The sequence below is a fragment of the Dermacentor variabilis genome, chromosome 1 (genome assembly GCF_050947875.1).
Source record: "Dermacentor variabilis isolate Ectoservices chromosome 1, ASM5094787v1, whole genome shotgun sequence".
NCBI lineage: Eukaryota > Metazoa > Arthropoda > Arachnida > Ixodida > Ixodidae > Dermacentor > Dermacentor variabilis.
This window is the reverse complement of record NC_134568.1, coordinates 66392796-66417716: the sequence shown is the minus strand read 5'-3', so window position 1 is coordinate 66417716 and position 24921 is coordinate 66392796. Positions and strand designations below refer to the sequence as shown.

The 24921-nt window shown below is 44.5% G+C and overlaps 1 protein-coding gene across 2 annotated transcripts in view; it reads right to left on the bottom strand.

Annotated features, from left to right (window-relative positions):
* Positions 1–24921, bottom strand: part of LOC142578861 (ribosome biogenesis protein BMS1 homolog) — a 195465-nt gene that overhangs the window by 40972 nt on the left and 129572 nt on the right. For both annotated transcript variants that reach the window (XM_075688505.1, XM_075688515.1), the window contains 3 exons: positions 12911–13033; positions 11420–11515; positions 1551–1602 (listed from right to left, as the gene is read on the bottom strand). In XM_075688505.1, the coding sequence (XP_075544620.1) occupies positions 1551–1602; positions 11420–11515; positions 12911–13033 (271 nt within the window). The remainder of the gene's footprint in view (positions 1–1550; positions 1603–11419; positions 11516–12910; positions 13034–24921) is intronic.

Below are 24921 nucleotides of genomic sequence, written 5' to 3'. Positions count from 1 at the left end.
AACAATAGAGAGTTTTAGAATTGGGGGCCCAAGCGGCTTGGGGACCCAAGAAAATTGCGGGCCGCAAGTGCGCATGCGCAGAACCCAAGCCAGTCTTGGGTTCTTGCGTTTGCGTTAACCCAAGACCCAAAAATCGAAAACTAGCGTGGGCCCACAAGCCGTCTTGGGCCGCCCTCGCGGGGGACAGTGAGGGTGTACAGCAGATGGTTGCAGAGCAAACTTGCTGCACTTCGACTGATTTTTGCCATTTCACACGGGTCAACTCGCAGTTTCGCAGTGCGTCACAAGAAAACACCAACTAAAAGCACTTGGTTTCGATTGGCTTTGCTTGGCTTAGAATTGAACACTTAATTCGTAATACTAACCGGTACTAACACAGTGATTACGTTTCTTAATTTTTGATTGTTCGCTCTTTTCGCTAAAAAATGCATTCTGTTCGTTTTCACTTGTAAGAAAAGAGGTTCTTTTCTTTTTCTTTTTTTGCTTTCAAGCACCTTTCTATTTTTCACACTGCGGCGTCCGGAGCGCTCAACCCAACACTGTCTGCATTCGACCCAATCTTCAAACTCTGCTGCTCCCCTAAACCCAAGAGCAACCGACGCAACGCGGCTTGGGGGCCCAGAGCCTTCGGCTTCCAATTATAAAACTCTAATAAAGAAACGATGCTGCAGTCACGCAGCAATAATGAAACCAAGCCGTAGCCACGCAGCAATAAGGAAGTTAAGCCGTAACCACGCAGCAACAACGAAACCAAAACTTCTAGCCCAAATTTCTGACTGAAATTTCTGTTTGGATCCACATATAGTACGAGGCGAAAATTTGGGGCGCTAATAATAGGAAAAAAACCTCGTATTATACGCGGGGTTTTACGGTAATTACGGTGGTACCCTGTATCTGTATATCAAATACTTGCTGCCTGAGTATCTTGTACCATATTATGATACAATTGCAAAGTATCTTTGCCCAGCTCAGGTTCGGAGCACGTCGACTTCGCACAGCTGATGCGTTGGTTCTTTATTCTATGGCGTAACAACGATACGGATGAAGCAGCCAGCGACCTGAATGGCAGGTCTGGTGGTTCCGATGCGGAGTGAAGTTACGGTTGGCAAATGGTATACATGTATTTTTAGTGCAATTACAAGTTATCTGATGCACGTTCCAAATCATTGCTGTCTTACTTTTCAATTTTTGCCGTTTCAAAAATATCTCTATGAAATTTACTCTGCATAATGAATGCACCCCCAACTTTGCTGCGGTATATTGGGGGAAAAAGTGCATTCATTATGTGGGTATATACGGTAAATCAAAAATTCGCTACCAAACGTCACTAATTTTAATATTTTCTTTTAAGTGCAACAAGCCCCATCAACTATGGTGCAGCACTTGCCGAGAAAAACATGTTCTCCTTTTTCCATGTATTTAGATAGGAGCCCCCAAACTAAAGCTTCCTCAAGTTCCAAATGTTAAATGAGGTAAATACGAAACCCCAAGCACAAAATTTGATGGTCAAACAAGCAAAATGATTTTTAAAAATTTTGTTATAGTCTTACCACTCAGCAGGATTTTGTCTTCAAATGTTGCCCGATAAGCACCAGGTGGAGTCTGTTGGCATAAAAAACAGAATGACAAAACTGAGGTGCGAGTTCAGTGCTGCCATCATGTCATCCGAGATATTCTTCATTAATGTTATACAAGTACACCAAGCTAGTCTTATCCGCTTAACATGTCAATGTGCCAACTTTGACAACCTCAGCCCCAGCAAGCTGATAAGAAGAATGAATAATCCAGTATATACGTGCAAAACAAATAAATTCAGAACTTTTTGTAGACCTATAAAAACAAAGTTCTTTAATGCTGGTCAATATTGAGCTCATGCATAAAAATTCATACTTCATGATAAAACATCAAATTTAAGCACTTTGGATAGCCCGAGAACTGCCTATACTCCATAATTTAAACATTTTAGAACGCATAACTTGTTACATAACTAAATGCCTTGATGCAATGGCTTGCTCACCATTTTCCAGCAAAGCTTCAGGAAGGCCTATTCCACTGTTAAGCAATTAATGTCAATCGTTCATAGTTTTGATAACATTCTGGACGAGTACTAGCCTGGTTACTCCTGCCCTTCTTTCCTAACAGAAACTAGTAGTTTGCTCGCAGACTCGCATCCAAACATTCCTACCGTAGAGAGAGAGAGAGATGACACAAGTGTGCACTTTGTGATATAAGAGGCCAGAAAACTAAAGATGGGAAAGGCACTACAAGCGCTTTCAAACAATGAAATAACAGGTGAGACCTGAAAGCAATGAACAAATACGTGTGCAGCCAGCATAAATGAAGCAGAAGGTGCATCACTTTCACCACCATTTCACTGTCTTCAGTGCGTCATAATAACCAAACCCATGCAGAATGCTTGACCATAAAGGCAAAGTGTGCAACAGCTGACACAAACTTGCGTGTGTGGGAGTGTGACTTTACTTTGTATTCTGCAGTTAGTTTATACCCTTTACCCACTTTCTATGATTTTAGAAAGTGCGCGTACAATAAGTGACTTTGTACAGCATGGATAACCTCTATGGTACTAGTGTCCAAATTTGTGGACACTTTCTAAAACCAAATACACCTCAGCAAAAAGTTGCAAGGCATTAAAATTGTGCACTTTTGTCAGCATGGACCATGGTTCACTCAGCTTCCAAACGACTACACCACATCTTGACTGAGGCAGTCATTACAAATATTTAAAAGAAAAGAAGATGGCTGCGAGCATTCTGGCAAATCTTCCTGTTCGCTACCAGTGTCCAAAGTTGTGGACATTTTTTGTGAAGTACACCTAAGCGAAAACTTTTGAGGTATTCAAATCGCATGTGTTTTTAAAGATGCATCATGATTTACCGTGCTTCCAAAGGAGGGTGCCACATATTGGCTGAGGCTAGAGTTACTGTATATTCACACATGTACCTGTTTATCTTTATCAGGTGACCATGTTTCACTGCCTAACAAATGTTATCGCACAGCGCAGAATGCACCTGCATGTATTGGAAGTTTCTCCAATGTTATTGATGGTTCTATCCGCTGTTTGGTGTCACCGAACCTTCTGTAACTGTAACCTGATTTCATGTATGTGCGATGCAAATGGTGTAGAACTTTCTGGAATACATGCGGGCACGAGTGATTACTGTGGAACTTTGATGACTGATGTATAAAAGCCGATGCGCTTGACCCGCTGATCAGATTTTGACGGTCACTGACTGTGTTCACCGCTATTATTGCGCATTAGGTGTAGCCTGCTTTTGTGGGCACAGGTTCACCCAATAAAAGTTAGTTTTGTCATTCACAGTATTGCTACTGTGTTCTTTACCGTCACTAGTATGTGGCAATATGCTACCAAGGGTAGCCGAGTTGCGGGTAGGCCCTATATCTTGCCTGTCAAGCAACCAAAGCTTTCACTCTATTTTTGCAGGCAACATGACTTGTGTAGTGCCGATTAAATGGGTGCTTTTCCAACGATTGCAAACCACTTTTCGGCTTAACCACAAAGACAGCGCATCAAAACAGCTAACCAGATAACAAAGCCAAGAAAACAAGGGGAAAAGAAAAATGCTGTTCTTCTCAGTATGCAAGACGCATAAGATGTGGAATAATATATGAGTTGTTTTTTTACTTTGACTATGTGCATAGAACACGCTTCCAGGTGATTATCCTGTGTGCTATCTCTGAACTTTTGAACTGATAACTTAGGGCAAACTGAGTATTCTAGATATGCCAGAGAAATACAACAGAAATGTGTTAATAACGTTATTTTATCGATTTAGAGAAACCTACAGAAAGTACAGATTGAAAGCTGTATAACAAGGACAGTCTAAACTTCAAAAGAAAAATGTTTATTCAGAACTGGATAAACGTTGGCATCGTAGGTAAACAATCATATGCCTTAGCATATACTTCCTTTGCTTAAAAACTGTTTGGCATCCTGATTTTATATCAGCAGAGATAAATAGGCGACTCATAGAAGTGCAGTGCTTTGTTCTAGCATGTAAACAGCATATGTGTAAAAGCACCGAACAGCAATTCCAACATTTTTTTCAGGGAAAAAAAGTGTGTGTGCGGGTGGCAACATCTGTGTGTGCTGGCAACATCTGGCAAGACACAGCAGTCTCATCAATGTTGTAGACCTGGCGCCTCGCAGCAGCTGAAAACGCCAGGCAGCTTTTCGGCAAACCACGATGCAGAAGCGGCAGACTCGCCGCTAATAATTTTCCTGGTGACTCTGTTTCGGCTCTCATATACTTGCAACCAGATGTTGATAGCTTTGGAGCCCTTGTGGCCCAGGATGCACGCAACATCCTTGGCTTTCTTCAGCAAGATCACACCACTTATGAGCACGTCTAAAAACCCCGTAAACACGGCTTTGTCCACATCGGCGCAAGTTGACAACCTCATCGTTTTTTCTTTGAACTTGTGCCCGACTCCACTGCACTGCAAATGTTTTCATTTGCATTCAAGATAGTCGACAGGGTACTGGCTGGAATATTGAAAGGGGGCGCGACATTTCTTCTTGTCCTCAGCAACCGCATTCACAATTGAAAGCTTGTCCTCGAAAGACAAAACTTTGCTCTTCCTCGCTGAACTCATTTTCAGAGCAAACAAACACTGTGAGAAACGAGCAATACACTGCTGAAGCTAACACTCGCATCATGTCTGCAATCACATTCACACACCTGCCACCGTGCCACACCAACATGCATAAGCCTAAAAACTAAAACTGAAACGGGCAGGCACGGTAGTGACACCTGGCGTTACGATGCGTAAGCAAAAAATGCAGAGGCTGATCTGCTTATCACAGAGCGGCGCCAGGGAAGTTGCCAGCTTTAATCATCATCATCGCAGCACACTGGATTGATTGCTCTGGCTCACTGCGATTGCATGTGTTCCTCTCGCGATCGGCCGCTTGCCTTATTTATCAATTACAAAAGTTATGCATCATTTACCCGAATTTTTGGTACAGCTACTGCTCACCATTATAAATGATGAGCTTCGAAAATTTGTTACAACAATGTCAACTGCCACTATGCCTCCGTTACCTGGAGGTCAGAAATACTTGGGCTTCTATGGGGGTGGCATTGGGGAATGAAAAAAATTAATTAAATACAGGAATTCGTTACACAGAGGTTCGTTACAACCAGGTTTAACTGTATGTGTTTTCTTTCTCATAGCCCTGATGTATAAGTTCATACTGTTAAATCGATTCATTGTTATAACCAATACATCATTATATGTGGTGCTGTTATAAAGTGGACTGTGCTGTATATAGAGTTCTCTGGGAGGGTAAATGGGGGTTGGAAAAATATGGGTTACAGCCAGTTCAGCACTACAAGCGGTTACATTATTAGAGGTCTAAGCTGTATGCAACATACACCGTTTCCGGTATCGACCTACTTGGGCATGGCACTCACTTGCCAAAGTTGCTTATGAGCATGATGGCGTAACAATGACACAGTTGCAATGATGAAACGACAAAGGCGGTATGAGAACAATAGCATGAAGAGAATAAGGTGATGGTACAATCTACACTCATTACAACGAACCCGCGTACAACAGACTTTTGGATATAACATACCATATTTCAGCCTTAGTTTGTTCTACCTATTTTATTAATGCAACGAAGTTTGCTTTTAACGGACTGCACTACTAAAGACTATCGGCTACAGCGAACGAAATTAGCAGCAATTTTTGTCAAAAATCGGGTGTATAAAATGGACTTTTGCCGTGTCGACACGGAATGGCAGCTGCCTTGCGAGGGTCAGCCGACGATCGCAGCTCAATATCTTGTGCACGCTAGAAGGAGGGAGGGAGGGAGGAAAGTTGGGCAGACGCGAGGTGCGAGGCACAAGGGGGGGGGGGGGAGTCGCTGGGGAAAGAGGGGGGCGGTTCTACTCTTGTAACTGCTGTTAACGGCGCGGCTGCCGTATCTTGAAAGCGATATGCAAGGTGGACAAAGTGCGTGTCTGCGCGGGTGCTGTATCTTGAAAGCAATCTGCAATGTTGAAAAAGTGCACGCCCGTGCGAGTGCCATATCTTGAAAGCGATCTACAGTGTGAACAAAGCGCGTGTCTGCTTGGGCCTCTTCTTCAAAGCGATCTGCGATATTGACAAAGGGCGCCCAGTGCCGGCAACTTCAAACGTGCAGTGCTTTCGACATTTAGTTCGCGTTGAAGCAAGTGAGAGCATGAAGGTCAATTTGCTCGCTGCTTCTGTGCTTATCTTGCTCAATTTCTTATCGCAATCGATGCTTAGACTTCTGTGCGAAACTTTGACTTTTTGTTTGTTTTTTACTTTGAAAGTTCGTCACTCACTCTTTGCAATAAAGTTGTCAGACATCACGACGAAAGTTTCGGAAGTGAGGTGTTTCGGATATTAGGCTAAAACTGACGTTTTTTGTCAGTTTATCAGGGTCCGTTGTAGCAATAGTCGACTGTATAACAACAACAGAGTGACAAAGAGGGCATGAGGGCAATGGCATTGTGACGACTGTGTGACAACGATGACGTGATGGCATGAAAAAAGTGAGATGACAAAGTTAGAATGATGAGAATGAAACAACCATGAAGGCATCACAACGAAGGTATGACGATGATGGTATGATGATGCAATGACGACAATTTCATGACAATCATCATCATCAGCCTGGTTACGCCCACTGCAGGGCAAAGGCCTCTCCCATACTTCTCCAACTACTCCGGTCATGTACTAATTGTGGCCATGTTGCCCCTGCAAACTTTTTAATCTCAACCGCCCACCTAACTTTCTGCCGCCCTTGCTACGCTTCCCTTCCCTTGGCATCCATTCGGTAACTCTTAATGACCATTGGTTATCTTCCCTCCTCAATACGTGTCCTGCCCACGACCCCCCCCCCCCATTTCTTGATTTCAACTAAGATATTAACTCGCGTTTGTTCCCTCACCCAATCTGCCCTTATCTTATGCCTTAACGTTACACCTATCATTTTTCTTTCCATAGCTCGTTGCGTCGTCTTCAATTTAAGTAGAACCCTTTTCGTAAGCCTCCAGGTTTCTGCCCCGTACGTGAGTACTGGTAAGACACAGCTGTTATAGACCTTTCTCTTGAGGGATAATGGCAATCTGCTGTTCATGATCTCAGAATGCCTGCCAAATGCACCCCAGCCCATTCTTATTCTTCTGATTATTTCAGTCTCATGATCCGGATCCGTGGTCACTACCTGTCCTAAGCAGATGTATTCCCTTACCACTTCCAGTGCCTCACTACCTATCGTAAACTGCTGTTCCCTTCCGAGACTGTTAAACATTAATTTAGTTTTCTGCAGACAAATTTTTAGACCCACCCTTCGGCTTTGCCTCTCCAGGTCAGTGAGCATGCATTGCAATTTTTACCCTGAGTTACTAAGCAAGCCTATATCATCAGCGAATCGCAAGTAACTCCAGTAACTCTTATCCCCAATTCTTCCCAATCCAGGTCTCTGAATACCTCCTGTAGACACGCTGTGAATAGCATTGGAGAGATCGTATCTCCCTGCCTGACGCCTTTCTTTATTGGGATTTTGTTGCTTTCTTTATAGAGGACTACGGTGGCTGTGGAGCCGCTATAGATATCTTTCAGTATCTTTACATACGGCTCGTCTACACCCTGATTCCGCAATGCCTCCATGACTGCTGAGGTTTCGACTGAATCAAATGCTTTCTTGTAATCAATGAAAGCTATATATAAAGGTTGGTTATATTCCGCACATTTTTCTATCACCTGATTGATAGTGGGAATATGGTCTATTGTTGGGCAGCCTTCACGGAATCCTGCCTGGTCCTTTGGTTGACGGAAGTCCAAGGTGTTCCCGATTCTATTTGCAATTACCTTAGTAAATACTTTGTAGGCAACAGACAGTAAGCTGATCGGTCTATAATTTTTCAAGTCTTTGGCGTCCCCTTTCTTATGGATTAGGATTATGTTTGCGTTTTTCCAAGATTCCGGTACGCTCGAAGTCATGAGGCATTGTGTATACAGGGTGGCCAGTTTCTCTATAACAATCTGCCCACCATCCTTCAACAAATCTGCTGTTACCTGATTCTCCCCAGCTGCCTTCCCTCTTCGCATAGCTCCCAAGGCATTCTTTACTTCTTCCGGCATTACCTGTGGGATTTCGAATACCTCTAGACTATTCTCTCTTCCATTATCGTCGTGGGTGCCACTGGTACTGTATAGATCTCTATAGAACTCCTCAGCCACTTGAACTATCTCATCCATATTACTAATGATATTGCCGGCTTTGTCTCTTAACGCATACATCTGATTCTTGCCAATTCCTAGTTTCTTTTTTGCTGCTTTTAGGCTTCCTCCGTTCCTGAGAGCCCGTTCAATTCTATCCATATTATACTTCCTTATGTCAGCTGTCTTACGCTTGTTGATTAACTTCGAAAGTTTTGCCAGTTCTATTCTAGCTGTAGGGTTAGAGGCTTTCATACATTCGCGTTTCTTGATCAGATCTTTCGTCTCCTGCGATAGCTTGCTGGTATCCTGTCTAACGGAGTTACCACCGACTTCTATTGCACACGCCTTAATGATGCCCACAACACTGTCGTTCATTGCTTCAACACTAAGGTCTTCTTCCTGAGTTAAAGCCGAATACCTGTTCTGTAGCTTGATCTGGAATTTGTCTATTTTCCCTCCTACCGCTAACTCATTTATCGGCTTCTTATATACCAGTTTCTTCCGTTCCCTCCTCAAGTCTAGGCTAATTCAAGTTCTTACCATCCAATGGTCACTGCAGCGCACCTTGCTGAGCACGTCAACATCTTGTATGATACCAGGGTTAGCGCAGAGTATGAAGTCTACTTCATATCTAGTCTCGCCGTTCGGGCTCCTCCACGTCCACTTTCGGCTATCCCGCTTGCGGAAGAAGGTATTCATTATCCACATATTATTCTGTTCCGCAAACTCTACTAATAACTCTCCCCTGCTATTCCTAGTTCCTATGCCATATTCCCCCACTGCCTTGTCTCCAGCCTGCTTCTTGCCTACCTTGGCATTGAAGTCGCCCATCAGTATAGTGTATTTTGTTTTGACTTTACCCATCGCCGATTCCACGTCTTCATAGAAGCTTTCGACTTCCTGGTCATCATGACTGGACGTAGGGGCGTACACCTGTACAACCTTCATTTTGTACCTCTTATTGAGTTTCACAACAAGACCTGCCAACCTCTCGTTAATGCTATATAATTCCTGTATGTTACCAGCTATATTCTTATTAATCAGGAATCCGACACCTAGTTCTCGTTTCTCCGCTGAGCCCCGGTAGCACAGGACGTGCCCGCTTTTTAGCACTGTATATGCTTCTTTTGGCCTCCTAACTTCACTGAGCCCTATTATATCCCATTTACTGCCCTCTAATTCCTCCAATAGCACTGCTAGACTCGCCTCACTAGATAACGTTCTAGCGTTAAACGTTGCCAGGTTCATATTCCAATGGCGGCCTGTCCGGACAACAATAGTAAGAGAAAAATGGCGTGGTGATCACTGTATCATAAAGACTGTATGATGATGTTGGGGTGATGACAGCATGGGAGCCTGATAATGAGGCTGAAGAGACGATGGAATGATCACGGTATGACAATGGAGGCCACGATGGCATGACAACCATGGTATGACAACGGATGCATGACAGTGACTTTCTGATGATGACACAATGACAACAATGGCATGGCAAGAGTCGTGACTATGAATGAATGACGTCAGCATGATTACCACAGAATGGCGGAAGAGGAATGACATTGATGTAATGATGAAGGCAGTATGACGCCTGCATGATGACAATGGGATGACGTTTCTGAAGTCATGACGACAATGAAACGACGTTTCTGAATCAGGACTATGGTAAGACAGCCTGACACCCACAGCATGACAATAATAGTATGAACATTGTGCGACAAGGATTGCATAAGAACGGCATGATGAGTGTGGAACAATGACAATGATGACAACGGAGCGATCACAAAGGCATCATGGTGATGGTATGAGAATGTGTGCATAGCAACGACTGATAATGACTAGCCAATGATGACTGTATGGTAACGACTGTATGACAACGATGCCATGACAACAACTGTATGACAAAGATGGTGTGACAACTACTGTATCACGAAGACTGTATAACTAAGTGGCACGACGAAGCTAAAGTGATAGTGACAGAACAACCATGACAGTATCACGACAACGGCATGACAACAAATGCTGGACGAGTGTATGATGACAAAGGTGTAACGACAACAGCATGACGAGAGTTGGATGACAGCAGGATAAAGACGATGCAATGTCCAGAATGGCAGCACGACCATGAGCACATGCCTAAATTTGGGCCACTGGATTGACGTAGAAGGTTAATTAAGGGAAATGAGACATCACCCAATCGTAGCAATTGCTGCAAAGGAAACCCATATGGGTTCTTTGAAAGAAGAGCCTCGCAGTTGAAGAAAAATTCGTCCTGGTCCAGGACAAGAACCCGAACCCAGGAAATACAACAATATAGCCCAAGCGTCAGCTTCTCCACAGCGCATGGTTGCTCAAAAACCATGCAATGGTATTCTGCCAGTGGAGGTGTGAATAGCGTTCTGAAAACAGACATGCAACTCTGCTAAAAAAAGAGGTCATGACCTGCGCACAAAATCTTTTTGTAACTTGAATCCACATTTGTGGACACGGATTCTTGGGTTCAAAATGCTTTTTATGTGAACATTTTTCTGCTAGCTCCTGAAATGGTGTGAAACAAATTTTTAATAATACTTACTCATTTGCTTGCCTGCACTTTTTTGGGTAGTAAAGAGGATAAAGCTTAAACATTCACAGTACTCTAAAGAAAGCTTGTTGCGCATTCTTTTTCATCAACATTCATTTCACTGGTCTTTGTTTTTAGCAATTAGGCAGGCATTTGTTATGTTCGTGCAATGTTTACTAAAAAGTGGCTCTTATATCTGAAGATTGCTGGCAGCTAAAAGATTATCAGAAATGATCAATAACGATATGGGGTACAGTTATAAATAGGCTCAACTGTATTTATAGTGTGACCTTACACAAGTCAAACCTAAAGCATGGCTCACACACTGCAAATACTGCACATGTTTCTATATAACAGTACATTTTATCACAGCAATAAATCTTCACTCTTTACAGCCAAACCCAAAATCTCATAAATGTAACAGTTGTTTCTGGCGCATCCATTTCATTAAGTAAACCAACTGGAAAGCTAAACTTTGATGCATTACACAATTTTTTTTTTGCCAAGCTGTCTGCAAGGTAAGCAATAATAATAGCAATCAATTATAAAAATTAAGGGATTGATCATGGTCAAAAAAAGAGTTAAAAAGAGAAGAATGCAAACAATGAGAACACTCACCCCAAGTGCTTTCTTGATTTGTCCCCGAATTCCACTGACTGTGCGTAGTGCAGCACCTTCAAACTTGGTTACTTCAAGGGCAGAGGTGAACATGTTCTGAAAATGAGAAGACATGACAAGACAAGCCTTTTTTAAACTAAGAAATACACACAAATGACAATTTTCTTGTGCTTTTTGCCGACCATTGAGTGGTGGTCGCAATGCCAAGAAAAAGTATGTAGAACAGTCTCACAATCCCAAGCGCCACTTCATATAGGTGCACAAAACCTTTCCCAAACTGAGCTTTCATTAACGAACCCAAATAAACAGGCTTGCCCTGCTTTACGTCATCTAAGGACGACACAGGGTAATAGCAAGGCCTCTCAGGATAGAACTGCAGGTCTGATCGGATAGCGTGTTGTTACGCAAGTTTACAGTAAATCGAGATGATCAAGCTTCGATCATGGCAAGCAAAACAGCCTCATCTGCTTTACATTTGATAACTTCAGGATAAATGAACTAACAACAACAACAACAACAACAATTCTTTACTTTTAGGTGCACATATAAATAAAAAGAAAAGTGTAAGACAACTACGACCACAAGTTATGGGATAAGAAGAATGAAAAGAACAGGATAAACACGTAGATTATCAATTCGGGGGTGGGGAATTCCATAATTCAGACTAGACGTCCGTCCCAGCAGGTGTATGCATTTATTTAACGGGATTAAACTTGTTAATTTGGATCAATTTGGCCGCACAATGGTTAGTTCGAACAACCCCCCCAAGCCCAGCAAATACTGCAAATGTGACGCAAATGAGCAAAAGCTGTGCTAGCATACAACCGAAATGAAACTGTGGAGTTTGCATTGCCATAGTCACGAATGCCAGAAAGCTTTGTGCTTATTTGTGCATTTATAGCCTTTTTTTTCTCACTTTTACCACTGCACATCACACTGCGTTGGCCTAGTGCCTTCAGAACTGCGTAGTCACTGTCCATAACTGCGCTGACAGCGACCACTGTTTCATTCCCCGCAGTTGTAATTAACAGCAGTTTGGTTTTGACTGAGCGCAATGCGCATGCAATGTATCACAGAGACAGCTGAAGCTGTGAAGAAGAAGAGTGATTCTGCTGCAGCCCACTGCTGGCATCAAACTCACCACCTATATCGTGATGGACGGACGATGATGTTGGTGACCAGTTCACTGGTGAGAGAATAATTGGGATGTGCGCGTGGTAGTCAAAAACATGTCTCGGATAAAGACGCTGGTCTTGCGCGAAGGAAGTTGCAGGGTCTGTGCCGCTGCGTGCGCTACTTAGTCACAAGATTGGACTGCAGCTACTGCTTTTTTTGCAACATAGAAACATGACTTACTGATTTATGCAATGTATAAAAGTGCACAGGACAGGCTCTGTCCTGTGCACTATGCCTCTGCCTTTATTGCGCTTCGATTTTTTTGTTCTGCTTGAAACATCACTGTAGAAGAAAAGAAAGAATGGAAGGTATAACCTTGACAAAAGCAGTCTTCTTATAGATCTTGTAAGGATTTCCAGTCAATTTCAGCTTCTTGACAATCTGTGTCGAGCGATCTAGGTCGAGGATCACCCCTGTGGCAGCAATCCTGAAGCTTGCCTGCACAATGAGAATTGATTGAGAAAACCTAGAAATTAAAAAGTAAACTCACATCAACCACATTAAAACCAATAATGTTACTGCAATGTTACATATTTTACAATACTTGGCTCCTTTCTGTTAAAAATGAAGAACAATAAAAATTGCAAGTTATACCCCTTGTTCATTTCTGGATTTTTTTTTTTTTACTAATAACTAGCTCCACTGCAGGTTATGCCAAAATGTATGGCATTACAGCAAGGCGAAAGAAAAAACTAGGAGAGAGTGTGACATGATACAAATGAAACAACAAAAAGTTGGTCCAACATGTGATCATGCCGTACTAGGTATTAACATCTCCCACTGTCAACCATCTAAGCATGCACTCTTCTGAAAAGACAACAAATGTTACAGCACTGTGCAACTCCCGCAGTTGCATGTTGCAACGAAGAAGTCAAGTGTGTGCGATACAAGAAGCGGCTGAAGTGTGCACAAAGCGGTTTGCAAAGCACCCGAACAAGTGCACAGTCCCGAGTTGAGCAGACATTTAGAGAAATGGGAGAGAGAAAAGGTGAAGTGAAGGGTGGCTGCGTGACATAATGTTCTCTCCTCCTGGATTCTTTCCTTTCTTCATGCATCACAGGGAACAGGTGCAGGAATTCAAGCTGGCATTACTACCAATCTTCATTTTTTCTTTTTTGGCCGCACCAAGGCCGGTATTTTGTAGCGATGCCTTTTCCGATGCTATGCTTTTTCACGCTTTTCGCGCTTGGCCACTGGTCAGAGCGATGGTCTGCCCACATTATCAACGCGATCAGGCGGCCGTGTGTGGTGGATGATAAGAATAGCATAGAATAAGGCATAAGGCATCGCTACAAAATAGTGGCCCAAGACTTACCTCAAGGTGAGATGACCATCCTATTCCTATTTTAAGATGAAACCTACTAATCCATATCTTCAGTGGTACTTTAAGACATCATCCAAACCATGGATTATACTTTTTCTTTTTTAGCCTTTTCACGTGTGCTTAACTATAACATTTCAAGTGGTTGTGATTACCCAATGCAGAACGGAAGCATTTTGATAATGGCTACATGCCACTTATGCTTCCTTTTAAGGGGAGATGGGGTCATTTGGCCGAGAAATCATCGAAAGATTGATTTTTCTAAAATGGCATTTTCGAAATCTACATCTGTTATTTTCTTCAACTGCCAAGTTTCTTATCTCATATGACAATATTTCAGAAGTAATATAAATTTTAAAATATATAGGGCAGGTTATTTTATGCCCGTGTCGATGCTAAAGTAGCACATATTAAATGACAAGATACGCGCATTCCTGGGCCTTGGATGCCACCATCTTGGTCTCAATTGAAAGATCCTACTGAAGTTTTGTGTCTATGTATATATTTCTGAGTGCTCTTGATTACATGTGACATTCTTATGTTTTCTTCATTTTCTCAAAAAACTTATTTTGCACACCAAGCATATCTGTTATGGTGATATTTCAGTACCTATTGCAGTAGGAAGATTTAATTTTTTTTGCAGCATAAAGCTAGATGTTTAGAGCCCACAATGCAGGAGCAGAGTTTTAAAATTTCTGTCTTAATTAAAGCTTTTAAAATTTGTCTTTTGTGTGACCACTACATGTTAAGAAATAATGACACGATCATAAGATTGTTTCCAGCATGCTTATGTTTCCTATTATTTATCCATGCAACATTTGTATATTATTGTATAGTGGTTAATTGTAAATTGTTCTAAACACAGAAGGCATTGTTAAATTATCCCATCAAATAATGAATCTACAGAAAAAATAATTGCATTAGTAAACAAGCCTGCCAACTTTTATCAGAATTGGTCAAAAAAATAAAAAAGATAGCTTTCAAACCCCTGTCCCCCGTTTTCTAGATCTGGCTAGCTATCTGGTCTCAAAGTTGTAACAATGCAAAATAAGAAAAAATTCATTATTAGTTGGGCCTGAACCAAAGACACCCCTATGTGATAAAGGCACCCCAACTGTTAAAACACTGCTCCACAACTGCAGTGCAGTTGACCTTAAACCAAGAACCCCACAGCTGTGATAAGGATACTCTACCATTACTTTACCACTGCACTGCTCTGGCTGAAAAAAAAAATTGTCTCATAACTTCTCCTAGTTTACAATAAAGGATATACTGCTTATAATGTAAGTCGTCGGAGTTGCAAACTTCTGCACTACATCCAAAGCAGCATTTTTCAAAGGCTATGCACTTGAAAAATATGTAAACCAGGCAGCCGAGTGTGTAAAGTTAACCCCTTGAATGCTTTTGCCTTACATGTACGGCGGCGGTTTTCTGTCCCGCAAGGTCTTTGCCATACAGGTACGGTTTCGACCCTCTGTTTGAAATTTCGCGCCATAATGACGATGCGTGCTCACTGGGAGTTGCTGCCACCTCCTAGGACTTACAAGAAGCATATGAAATTTGGGCTACCTTCTTGGTGAGATAAACAGAACTGATTTCTAGCTTCAGCGCGTCGCGCAGACTGCGGCTACACCCCTTTTGCGCTTTCGGTTTCGCCGCGTGATCGCAACGGAGACGCGCGAAACGTCATTTTTCTCTTTGTCGGCAATCTCTTGCAGAGGTGGTGAAAGTTGATTTCTATCTTGATTGACGCTGCTCTTAGCTTGTTTATCACCGCCCCTCACGAGGTATTCTCGCTCTCTGCGGCAACGTGCTTACGTGAGGGTGCCTCAGACCTCTGCCCAAGGCAGCCGCATGCAGAGATGTCATGTGTGCGCCAACACAACTCGTCACTCCAAGAGAAGAACATACAGTAAAACCTTGTTAATTCGAACTTGGTTTATTCGAAATCCCGCGTAATTCGAAGGTTTTCGGCGGTCCCAACAGTTTGCATGCAAATTTTGCCGGATAATTTGAATAGCCAGCGTGCCCATATCCGGATAATACGTCAGTTTAGACCATAACCTCCGTGATCCGCAAAAAAAAAAAAAAAAAGAAAAAAAAAAAAAAAAAAGAAAAAGTGTGCCAACCTCTGAGGCCAGTATAGTTGCCAGATTTGCTGCCAGGCGGCACTTTAAATCAACTTTCTGTTTCCGGTGAGCGTTGTGCGCAGTTTTGTGGAGTGTAGCGGCAGCAACAGTGAATTGCTGCACACTGTAAGCAGACAGGAGGATGCAGCCTACGGTGCGGCTAACTACCACGCCAAGCAGTCATGCATCGATGACTACCGTATTTACACGATTGTAAGTCGACCACTTTTTAAATTTGAAAATCTGAAGTGGGGGGTCGACTTACAATCGAAACCAAAACATGGCACCGCCAAAAAACCGAGACCAATGGGAGCTACAAAGTAGTTAGAATTTTATGTTTGCTCTATGGCCCTACAGATAACTTTTCGCTATCCCGCATGTTTGTTCACTTTTCAGAAGGGTTTTTCAACATTTTGTAGAGCTTTACAGTGCACACAACACTCATGAGGGGGTGTCGATAGTTGATGGAAGCGCCGCTGTTCTATTCGCGGCGGCACCCTCAGTACGGCGGCGCTCGCGGGGAGCATCGGTAGTTCATGAAAGAGCAGACACCACTCACGGGTTTCTCTTTGCCTGTTGCGCTTAGCTATCTCCACGACCGGCTTTAAAGCCGGTCGTGGCTATCTCTATAGTTTGATGAAAGGCATTGGTTTGACGCGTTCTACTTGACTGCCGGCTACATGCTACTTCTATGCTTCCTCAGTCATCATGAGTGCTCCAGGCCTACTAATCATTCGGCACTCGTTCACAGCAGCGTTCAAGAGGGCTGCCATCCTTTACGCCGAAGAAACAAATCACTGCACAGCGGGCTGCAAGTTCGATGTTTCTGAACTGGTGGTGCGAGAGTGGAGACTGCAGCGAAGCAAAATTTTCACCTGTGACGGCAAGTGAGGAATTAACCACGTTCCGAAGTCTGGATGCTTTCCGGAGCTGTAGGCTACGCTTGCGGCGTACGTCGCTGAAATGCGCAATTGGTTCCTGCCAGTGAAGTGCGACATGGTCATGAAACAAGCCTGGATCTTTGCATTTTAAGGACCTGCTCCGCTGTGAGTACGAGTGGCTGGCGGCAGAAGGCCGCGAAATTACTCCAACCGGACCTGTCAAAAGAGCCTCCCTGTCGGCTGCGTGTTGTTGGGTGCATTCGGCGTGGGCTGCTGTTCCACAAGATGTCGTGGTGCGGTCGTTTGCCAAATGTGGAATTTCGCGGGACAACGACGCGCTGTGGGACCATAGCAACGATGACGATAGCAGCACTAGTGAAGCTGAGTAGTCCAGTGACCATGTCAGCTACTAATAAATTTTCGTTATCGAATGCGCCCTCAAGTATGATCTTTTTTTTTTTCCTGTCCCGCAATATGGGGGGGGGGGGGGGGGGGTGAGGGTCGACTTACATTCGAGTCGCCTTTCAATAATGTAAATACGGTACTTCAAGTGACCGTTTTTCAGGTGAAATAAAGGTGCAGTGTTGATACAGCCACATTTCGTACGTTTATTTGTCGTTTTTCATCCATTTTTGATCATTCGAAAACTGGTTAATTCGATGATTTTTCGGGGTCCAACAGACTTCGAATTAACGAGGTTCTACTGTACACGCATTTTAGGTGTGCAGACTGCGATAAGGCGCTGTGCGGAGACCCGTGTTTCAAGGAGTACCACATTCTGAAATACTATTGAACATTTTGCAGTTCTGAGTGAAGCCGACACCCAAATACTGTTCCTAATTTTTTGTACTATTTATTCCTGACTTTATACATCTTGTACATTCAAGATCTGCAATAAAGTAATTTGACCACCTGGGAAAGTTTTTTTCAAAATAATTCGACCCTCAAAGGGTTAAATAGGTTATAAGCACAGTTAAATCTCTATATATAACAGTAATAATGTGCACCCAAAAGCCATTGTTGAGTGGCAGATATGCGAATCCAAAGCATAACATATTTATTGTGCATTGTTGCATGTCAGGGACACAACACAATATTGAGTAAGATTTTATGCAAGATGTTAAACTATGGTTTATGGAACACTGCTTCAACATACCAAGAAACTCTCATATGCAAGGAACTCACATATCGCTTGCCACCCGTGACACCTCTCTGTAGTTGTTATAGCAGTGCCATTCTTTAATGCCGACAGCCGTGGCTTGTTACACGTGATCGGAGCGCCCAGGAAGCACAATCAGTGAACACAATCAGCAGCCGGGCGGAGGAAGGTGGTGGGGAGGGGCACCGGCCTCCCTGCCTATATAGTTTTCTCATATCATCTCAGCCATCCCCCTATTTTGATTTTTTCATGCAACCCGGTTATAACAATGGAATTTTCTCGGCACTTGAATATTGTTATAAGTGGGTTCGACTGTATCGCATGCATGTGTGCATGTAAAGGTAGTACAGTTGAACCCACTCATAACGATCCCAGATATAACGATTTATCAGTTACAATGACCATATTTAACTGCATTTATCATTTTTTGACCCTGCCTAATGAAATGAAGCCCACATATAATGAGTGTTTTCAAAAGCGCTGGACAGTAAGACCTCAATAAACCGTACCTGCTTAAACAGTAGTTTCGTTTTAAAAGTAGTAAAGTGAAATCCCCGACTCAGCGACCATTGAACATAATGTGTTTTGTATCCGTATAAACTGTATTAGTTTATTGCGCACGTATTCGTTAACACATAGTGTTTTCACTTTTCATCACGCAAACACGGCGGTGTGTTGTCTCCATTGGGCAGCCCGGCAGAACAGCAAGTCTCTGAGATCAGAAAAACGGCCTCCAAGCGCCCTGTGCGTTTGTGCATGAAGCCACATCAACATCAACATCATTTTGGCGCCGTGCCAGAGAGCGTTGTGGCGCCGTGCTAGCAAGGACTTGTGTCATGTGAAAGCTCGGATAAAGAAGACATCGTGTGTTCAGCATAGAAAAAAAATTAAGACAAAGTTCGTGCTATCGAATGTGACACAAAGTCGGCATTGGCACGCGACAGGGATCTACTGTAGACTATGGTGTGTGGCGTTTGGAATGCGAAGAAGTTGCTCAGTAGCACTGCTGCGACCGCGAAGAGATGTTGGCTACGAGGTTTGACTTTTCGCCATCGCTGCCTCTGTTGTTGCCAAAGTGTTGCCTAGCAACAGTGGCAGAAGTTGCGCGTTACGTCAGTCTCATGAATGCAATCCTCATGTCAGGAACAGCACCACGTAATGAAAAAAGTGCTCGGTGACTTCTGCAATGCTACCGCACCCGGGCACGGAGAATGTGCAACGCTAACGATGAATCTGCCATGCGAGTGCTTGCCGAGATGAGGGGGCTGGCTGAAAAGCTGGCTCGCAGCTTTAGGAAGTTTGAAGCCACTGTCATCGCTGCTAGGTCGCCACAGCATCAAAACAAATAACACTTGTGTCACGCGAAATGAATAAATACTGCATGTTTTTTTCCCCTTTCATTGCACACTCTCTGAGTTTCGTTTCTGACAGGTAAGTGGGCGATCTCATGCTATTTCGGTTAAGCAGTATTACCGTTTAGTACATACTTTTTCAGAGCTCCAGCCAACGATGGTTTAACGAGCTTTCACTGTACTGTTACAACACTTCAAAACCGGTTGTGGTAGGAGGAGGATGGAGGGTGTACACGAAGTTCTGAAGGATGGAATTCCGACTGAACTGTGCGCACGGCAGCACGCACCCCCTCCAGTTCAACAGAGACAAAGATATGACCACTGAGAAGAGCGGGTGGCATGCAAGCAGTTTTTTTTATTCTGGTACCAGCAAATCTCCACCCGGGTCATCACATGCTTCAGGGCAGCAACTCCAGCAGCAATGGCGCATTGCGCGGCTGTGGCGCGCCCTATCTTGAAAGTGATCTGCGTCGGGGCCGAGTCGATGGCGGCTCATACCTGTGTGCATGCTGCATTCTTGCAGCTCATGTGCGTTGAAGCAAATGTTCGCTCGTCGAACCTACTTATAACAATATTCAAGTGCCATGAAAATTTCATTGTTATAACTGATAATTGTCATAGCCGGGTTGCAAGAAAAAAATCTAAATACAGGGATGGCACAGCTGATGTAAGAAAACTACAATGGCGGGGAGGCCAGTGCCCCTCCCCACCACCTTCCTCCATCCGGCTTCTGATTGTCTTCACTCGTTTGACTCCTTCTTGGGCACTCCGATCGCGTGAAACAAGCCGTGGCTGTCAGTGTTAAAGAATGGCAATGCTATAACAACTGCAAAGGGGTGTGTCACGGGTGGCAAGCGATATGTGAGCACCGCCGAGGCGTCGCTTTGGTAGCCCTAAAAGGGGCATTTTAAACATTGCGAGAAGGCTGCTGCAGCATCCTATCAGCTTGAGAAATCCAGAAGAAACACTGAGGAGAGATTGCCACAAACATCTCGCCACATACTTCTCACTGGCTTGCACGAGAAAAGCCTATGTACATCAGTCTTGCATGCTTTACACGAAGCCTGCTGACATCTTTCTCCAATGCATCCAGGTGCTCGACGAAGTACAGCGGAATGTTCCTCACGAAAACGAAGCGCTGGAGGGGCTGAATCATCTGCCAGGCCTCCTGTGAGGACAACGTTGAGGGAGCCTGTCCTACTGCATCATCGCTGCCGTCGTCGCTGTCGCTATCTGATCCAAGCACGTTCGCAATGATTGTATCATCGGTTAGAACCACTTACAGTGGAACCCTGATTATACAACTTTCTCAGGACCGCGAAAAAGCGTCGTAAAATGCGGGCGTAAAATCCGAACATAAATTATGCCTATAAAAATACTACTTATTTCACGCGACGGATTTACGAGAAACTTCAATGTAAACTACTAACGTACTCTGCAGGCCTTGGAAACCCAAATTACCAAAAAAGTTAATGCGATAAGAATTAATGCTGCAGTACAGGTACCAATCATGCTTTATTCAAACAAACTTTACGGCACTCCACTGCCCACTGCCGCAATTCCTGCCAGCCGGTGCTAACTTTATGAACCAAGAGCTTTCGCTCGAGTTGGGCAACGTCCAAAAGGAGGTCCTCTACGGTGTCGCGAGAACAGATGAAGTTCCGGATGCCGTCTATGTGTCGTAGCACCTCGGCGAATGTGGTAGGCACAGGCACGGCATCTGTGATGTCGTCGTTGTCCTTGTCCGATGTCGCAGCAGTGTCGGCACTAGGCAAAGCCTCCTCAATGGCGTCATCCAGCGACACTTCGCCGCAGATCGCAACATTGTCGTCAACCTCCACGTACTCGGCGAAGGTCGTGGCGAGGTTTAAACTCTCAAAGTCGTCGTCGACGAAGCCTGCATCGGCCTCGAGTGGCATCGAGGTTGTTGCGTCCCAAGCAGAGGAGGCAGTCTTTCGCATAAAACCACAGTGCTTGAATGAGTTAGCGATTGTGCTTCGCGACACTGCATTCCACAAGCTGGCAATAGAATGCATGGTGTCGAGCACAGTGATCTCTTTTTCCAACTCGCTGCGCTACCGTCCTTGTTAGCACAGAATAGTGCCGTCACACACTCTTTACTTTGCTTGCCACCATGACACCGGTCACCCTTAAACGCAAGGGTTTGTTCGGGCTGTATATAGTAAAAAATACCGCTCTCATCGGCGTTGAAAATATCGCAGGGCTTGTATGCAGCAATCATCTCCGGCAGTGACTCCATCCACTAGTTCACTGAAGTGCTTTCTCCGCGGCAGCGGCTGTACACAATCCTGTTTCGTTTTTTAAAGCGATCCAGCCACCCGTCGATCCAGCCACCCAGAGGCAATGCCACAAGGTCCGCCTTTTCTTTTAGAATGGTGCCGTCAACATTGATCGCAGAGCTCCATGCTTGATGCAGCCACCTGACGAGAACTTTTTCTAACATCTCATGCTGTCCTTCTTTTGCCGCTTTCCGCTTGAGCCCCAATTTGTTGGCATTCTGCAATATCACCGCTTTGTTTAGCAGGATCATCTTAAGCGAATATTCGGGTATCTTAGGGTCGCGGGCAATGCTGGCTTTCGTGGCTCCATGCCGCTTTTCCGCTTCCTTGATAATATTTAGCTTATCCCCGAGCGACAGAACTGTCCACTTTCGGGACATTGTGCGTCGCGTTGCTTCCCCACAACTCAAAACCTCCACGGAACACTGGTCGCTAGGATTATGACGAAGAACACGTGCGATAAACCTAGGCCTCTCCATGCTACCTTGTCAGCGATCTACTGCTGGCAAACTGTAAGGAGAGAAACGCTTCCCCAACGCGACGCTGCCGAGAAGAAAGGGAGAAAGTGATTGTGGAGGAGAAACGGCGCTATATTTCAGCACAGCGGGCTGCTGGTGGGGGGCATAGAAACGCTTCCCCAACGCGATGCCACCGAGAAGAGAGGGAGAAAGTGACTGGGGAGAAGAAAAGGCGCTATTTCAGCACAGCGGGCGTCACAGGCGGTGCCCGCTGTGAGACCGCTCGACCGGTTCGCTCCGGCCACCAGCAGCGACTGCCTGCTGGTGGCCGGAGCGAACCCGTCGAGCGGTGTCAAGCGCTCCGCATACAGAGAGACGGACCAAGGAAAGAGACCCACGGAACTTTTCTTTCGTCCGCCGTTCCGTCCCGCGTTTCGCGAGGGTCATCATATAACGCGGGTCAGGCGTAAAATTGCGTCGGATAACTGGGGTTTTTAATGCATTGCTTTTATGGGGACTTCGCCGGGACTGCGCTAATCCGTCGTAAAACTGCGAGACATATAACCGGGGTTCCACTGTAGTTTCCAAGTCTATAGCCACGCGCTTTCTTTTCACCGGCAATGTCGTGCATTGCCGAGGATCAGCGGCAGATCAGCCATCTTCCATTTCGGCGGCGAGTCAAGCGAGGTTAAGAAACCACGTGGCCAGGAACGATTTCGACGCAACCAACAAAGACAAATTTGAGCAATTAAAGTGCAACTCCGGCGATTTTTGACCATGTCAAGGTAATACAGTCGAACCCGACTATATCGAACCCGTTTACATCGAATTATTCTGTATATCGAACAATTTCTGGTCACGGTATAGTTACAATGAGTATATATAGCAAAAATTACGCTTACATCGAACAAATATTGCAGTGACTCCCGATATATCGAACCGTCAAGCGGCAGAAAAGTGCCCCCAGAAGTTGGCTTTCCCTCGCGGTAGCGGGGAAACCTGGCGGCGCGGCTCCATCCAACCGCTCTCCCTACCGTGACCGCGCTGCCTCGGGCTGTTCGGGCGAGCCGTCGACACTCCCCCTGTCGCGCATAGTGGAGTCTATTAGGCCACATCCTCCCTCTTTCTCTCTCTCATCTTTCACTTTCCGCTCTCTCTCCCCTGACGACGCTTCGCCGTGTTCCCTCACGGGTTGTAGAATCAAGCGTCCGACCTTTCTTTAGATCACTATCTATCGACACTCCCCAGCAAAAAAATGATCCTGGCCCGCCTACAGCGCCAAGCCCCGCACACTCTCAAGTTCAACAAATGGCCACAGAGGACGAAAAATCAATCGAGGCGCGTTTCAGCGTAAGCGCGCAAGTGGAGCTACTGTTATTTGGTCGAATACTTTAATTGGTGCTTTCTCTGCTAGGGGCGCTGAACATGCTGATTTTTTTAATTTACACAAACCATTGACATGAACAATCGAGGTGTCTAAGGATGTTTTTTTACCTCAGGCAAATAGGCAGTTGATTTTTTTTTAAATTTGATTGTTGAAGCTGCTTTTTAGTCATAGCGTCAAGGTTTTTGTTTAACCACCGACAGCCGACAGCCTATTGGTATCGATGTGTTTCCTGGCCGTTGGCGTTCGAATACTACGGCGGTAAAACATTTTCGAAAGCATGCTGGTTTCGTCTGCGAGTCATTACACAGACTTGCTGTAAAGAGGTCTACTCTTGGCAAAAAATAGTGCCTCATTTTGTTTAGGCGTTGATTATCATAATGAATGCGGCGGAGGTTGACGGAATACGCTTGAAGGTACGTTTTTATGCCGTTGATCTCCATAACACCGTAAGTACGCAAACCGATGTCACAGAACACCCGATGCATCATTGTGTGTTCTCCGTCATCGCTTGTTTGCTGTACGCCTACTAATTCTTCACTTCTTCTTCAAGTGTTGCATCCTCCTTTTGTCCTTGTTCTCTTGTGCTTCACTTACAGTATGTCGTTCCGTCAGCTGTAATGCGCATTTGCAAAACCAATACGTTTGATAAGACGCAGTGGTTATCATAATTTCACTACACATGTATTAAGCTGGCACATGTGGTTCAGATACAGATACCTGTATGCGGACTTGCACGACGTTGATGCGGAGATTAGGATAATTATGACACCCGTAAAGAAGAGGCAGCTGACGGCCGTAAGCTGTTGCGTTCTTTTCGCCAAATTACCCGGCCTGGTAGTGCTCTAAAGATGCTGTATAAAAGTGACACGCGGTGACAGGGAAGTTATGTTTAGCAGCCGACTGTACGTTTTGTAGCTTAGGTCTTCTTTCTTGTGCGTCTGTGCTACCCTTATTATTGAGCCATTTCTTGACTATGTTCTTGACTATGTAACCGCGTTTGTGTGGATCCGTAGACGTGTGCTTTTTGTTGTACTTGTAAAATGCAAATAAAATATTTTCAAGCTTACTCAATCTTTGGTGTGTGTGTTTATTCCAGTCGAGGCCATCGTGCCACCTGGAAACCGCACTCTGTCAGTAGCCCTACACGAAATGCAACAGCTGGAGCGCGGCGGCACAACTTGGGGTAACGGCGGCGTAATAAACGAAAAACCGCTCGGGATGGCCTTAAAAGTCAGTTCAGAGTGTGCCTTAACTCGATATGACTCAGAGCTACATATATTCTGCTGCGCCTTGATCGTGCTCCCGCCAGTTTGGTTGCTGTGTGGCAAACGTAGCGCCT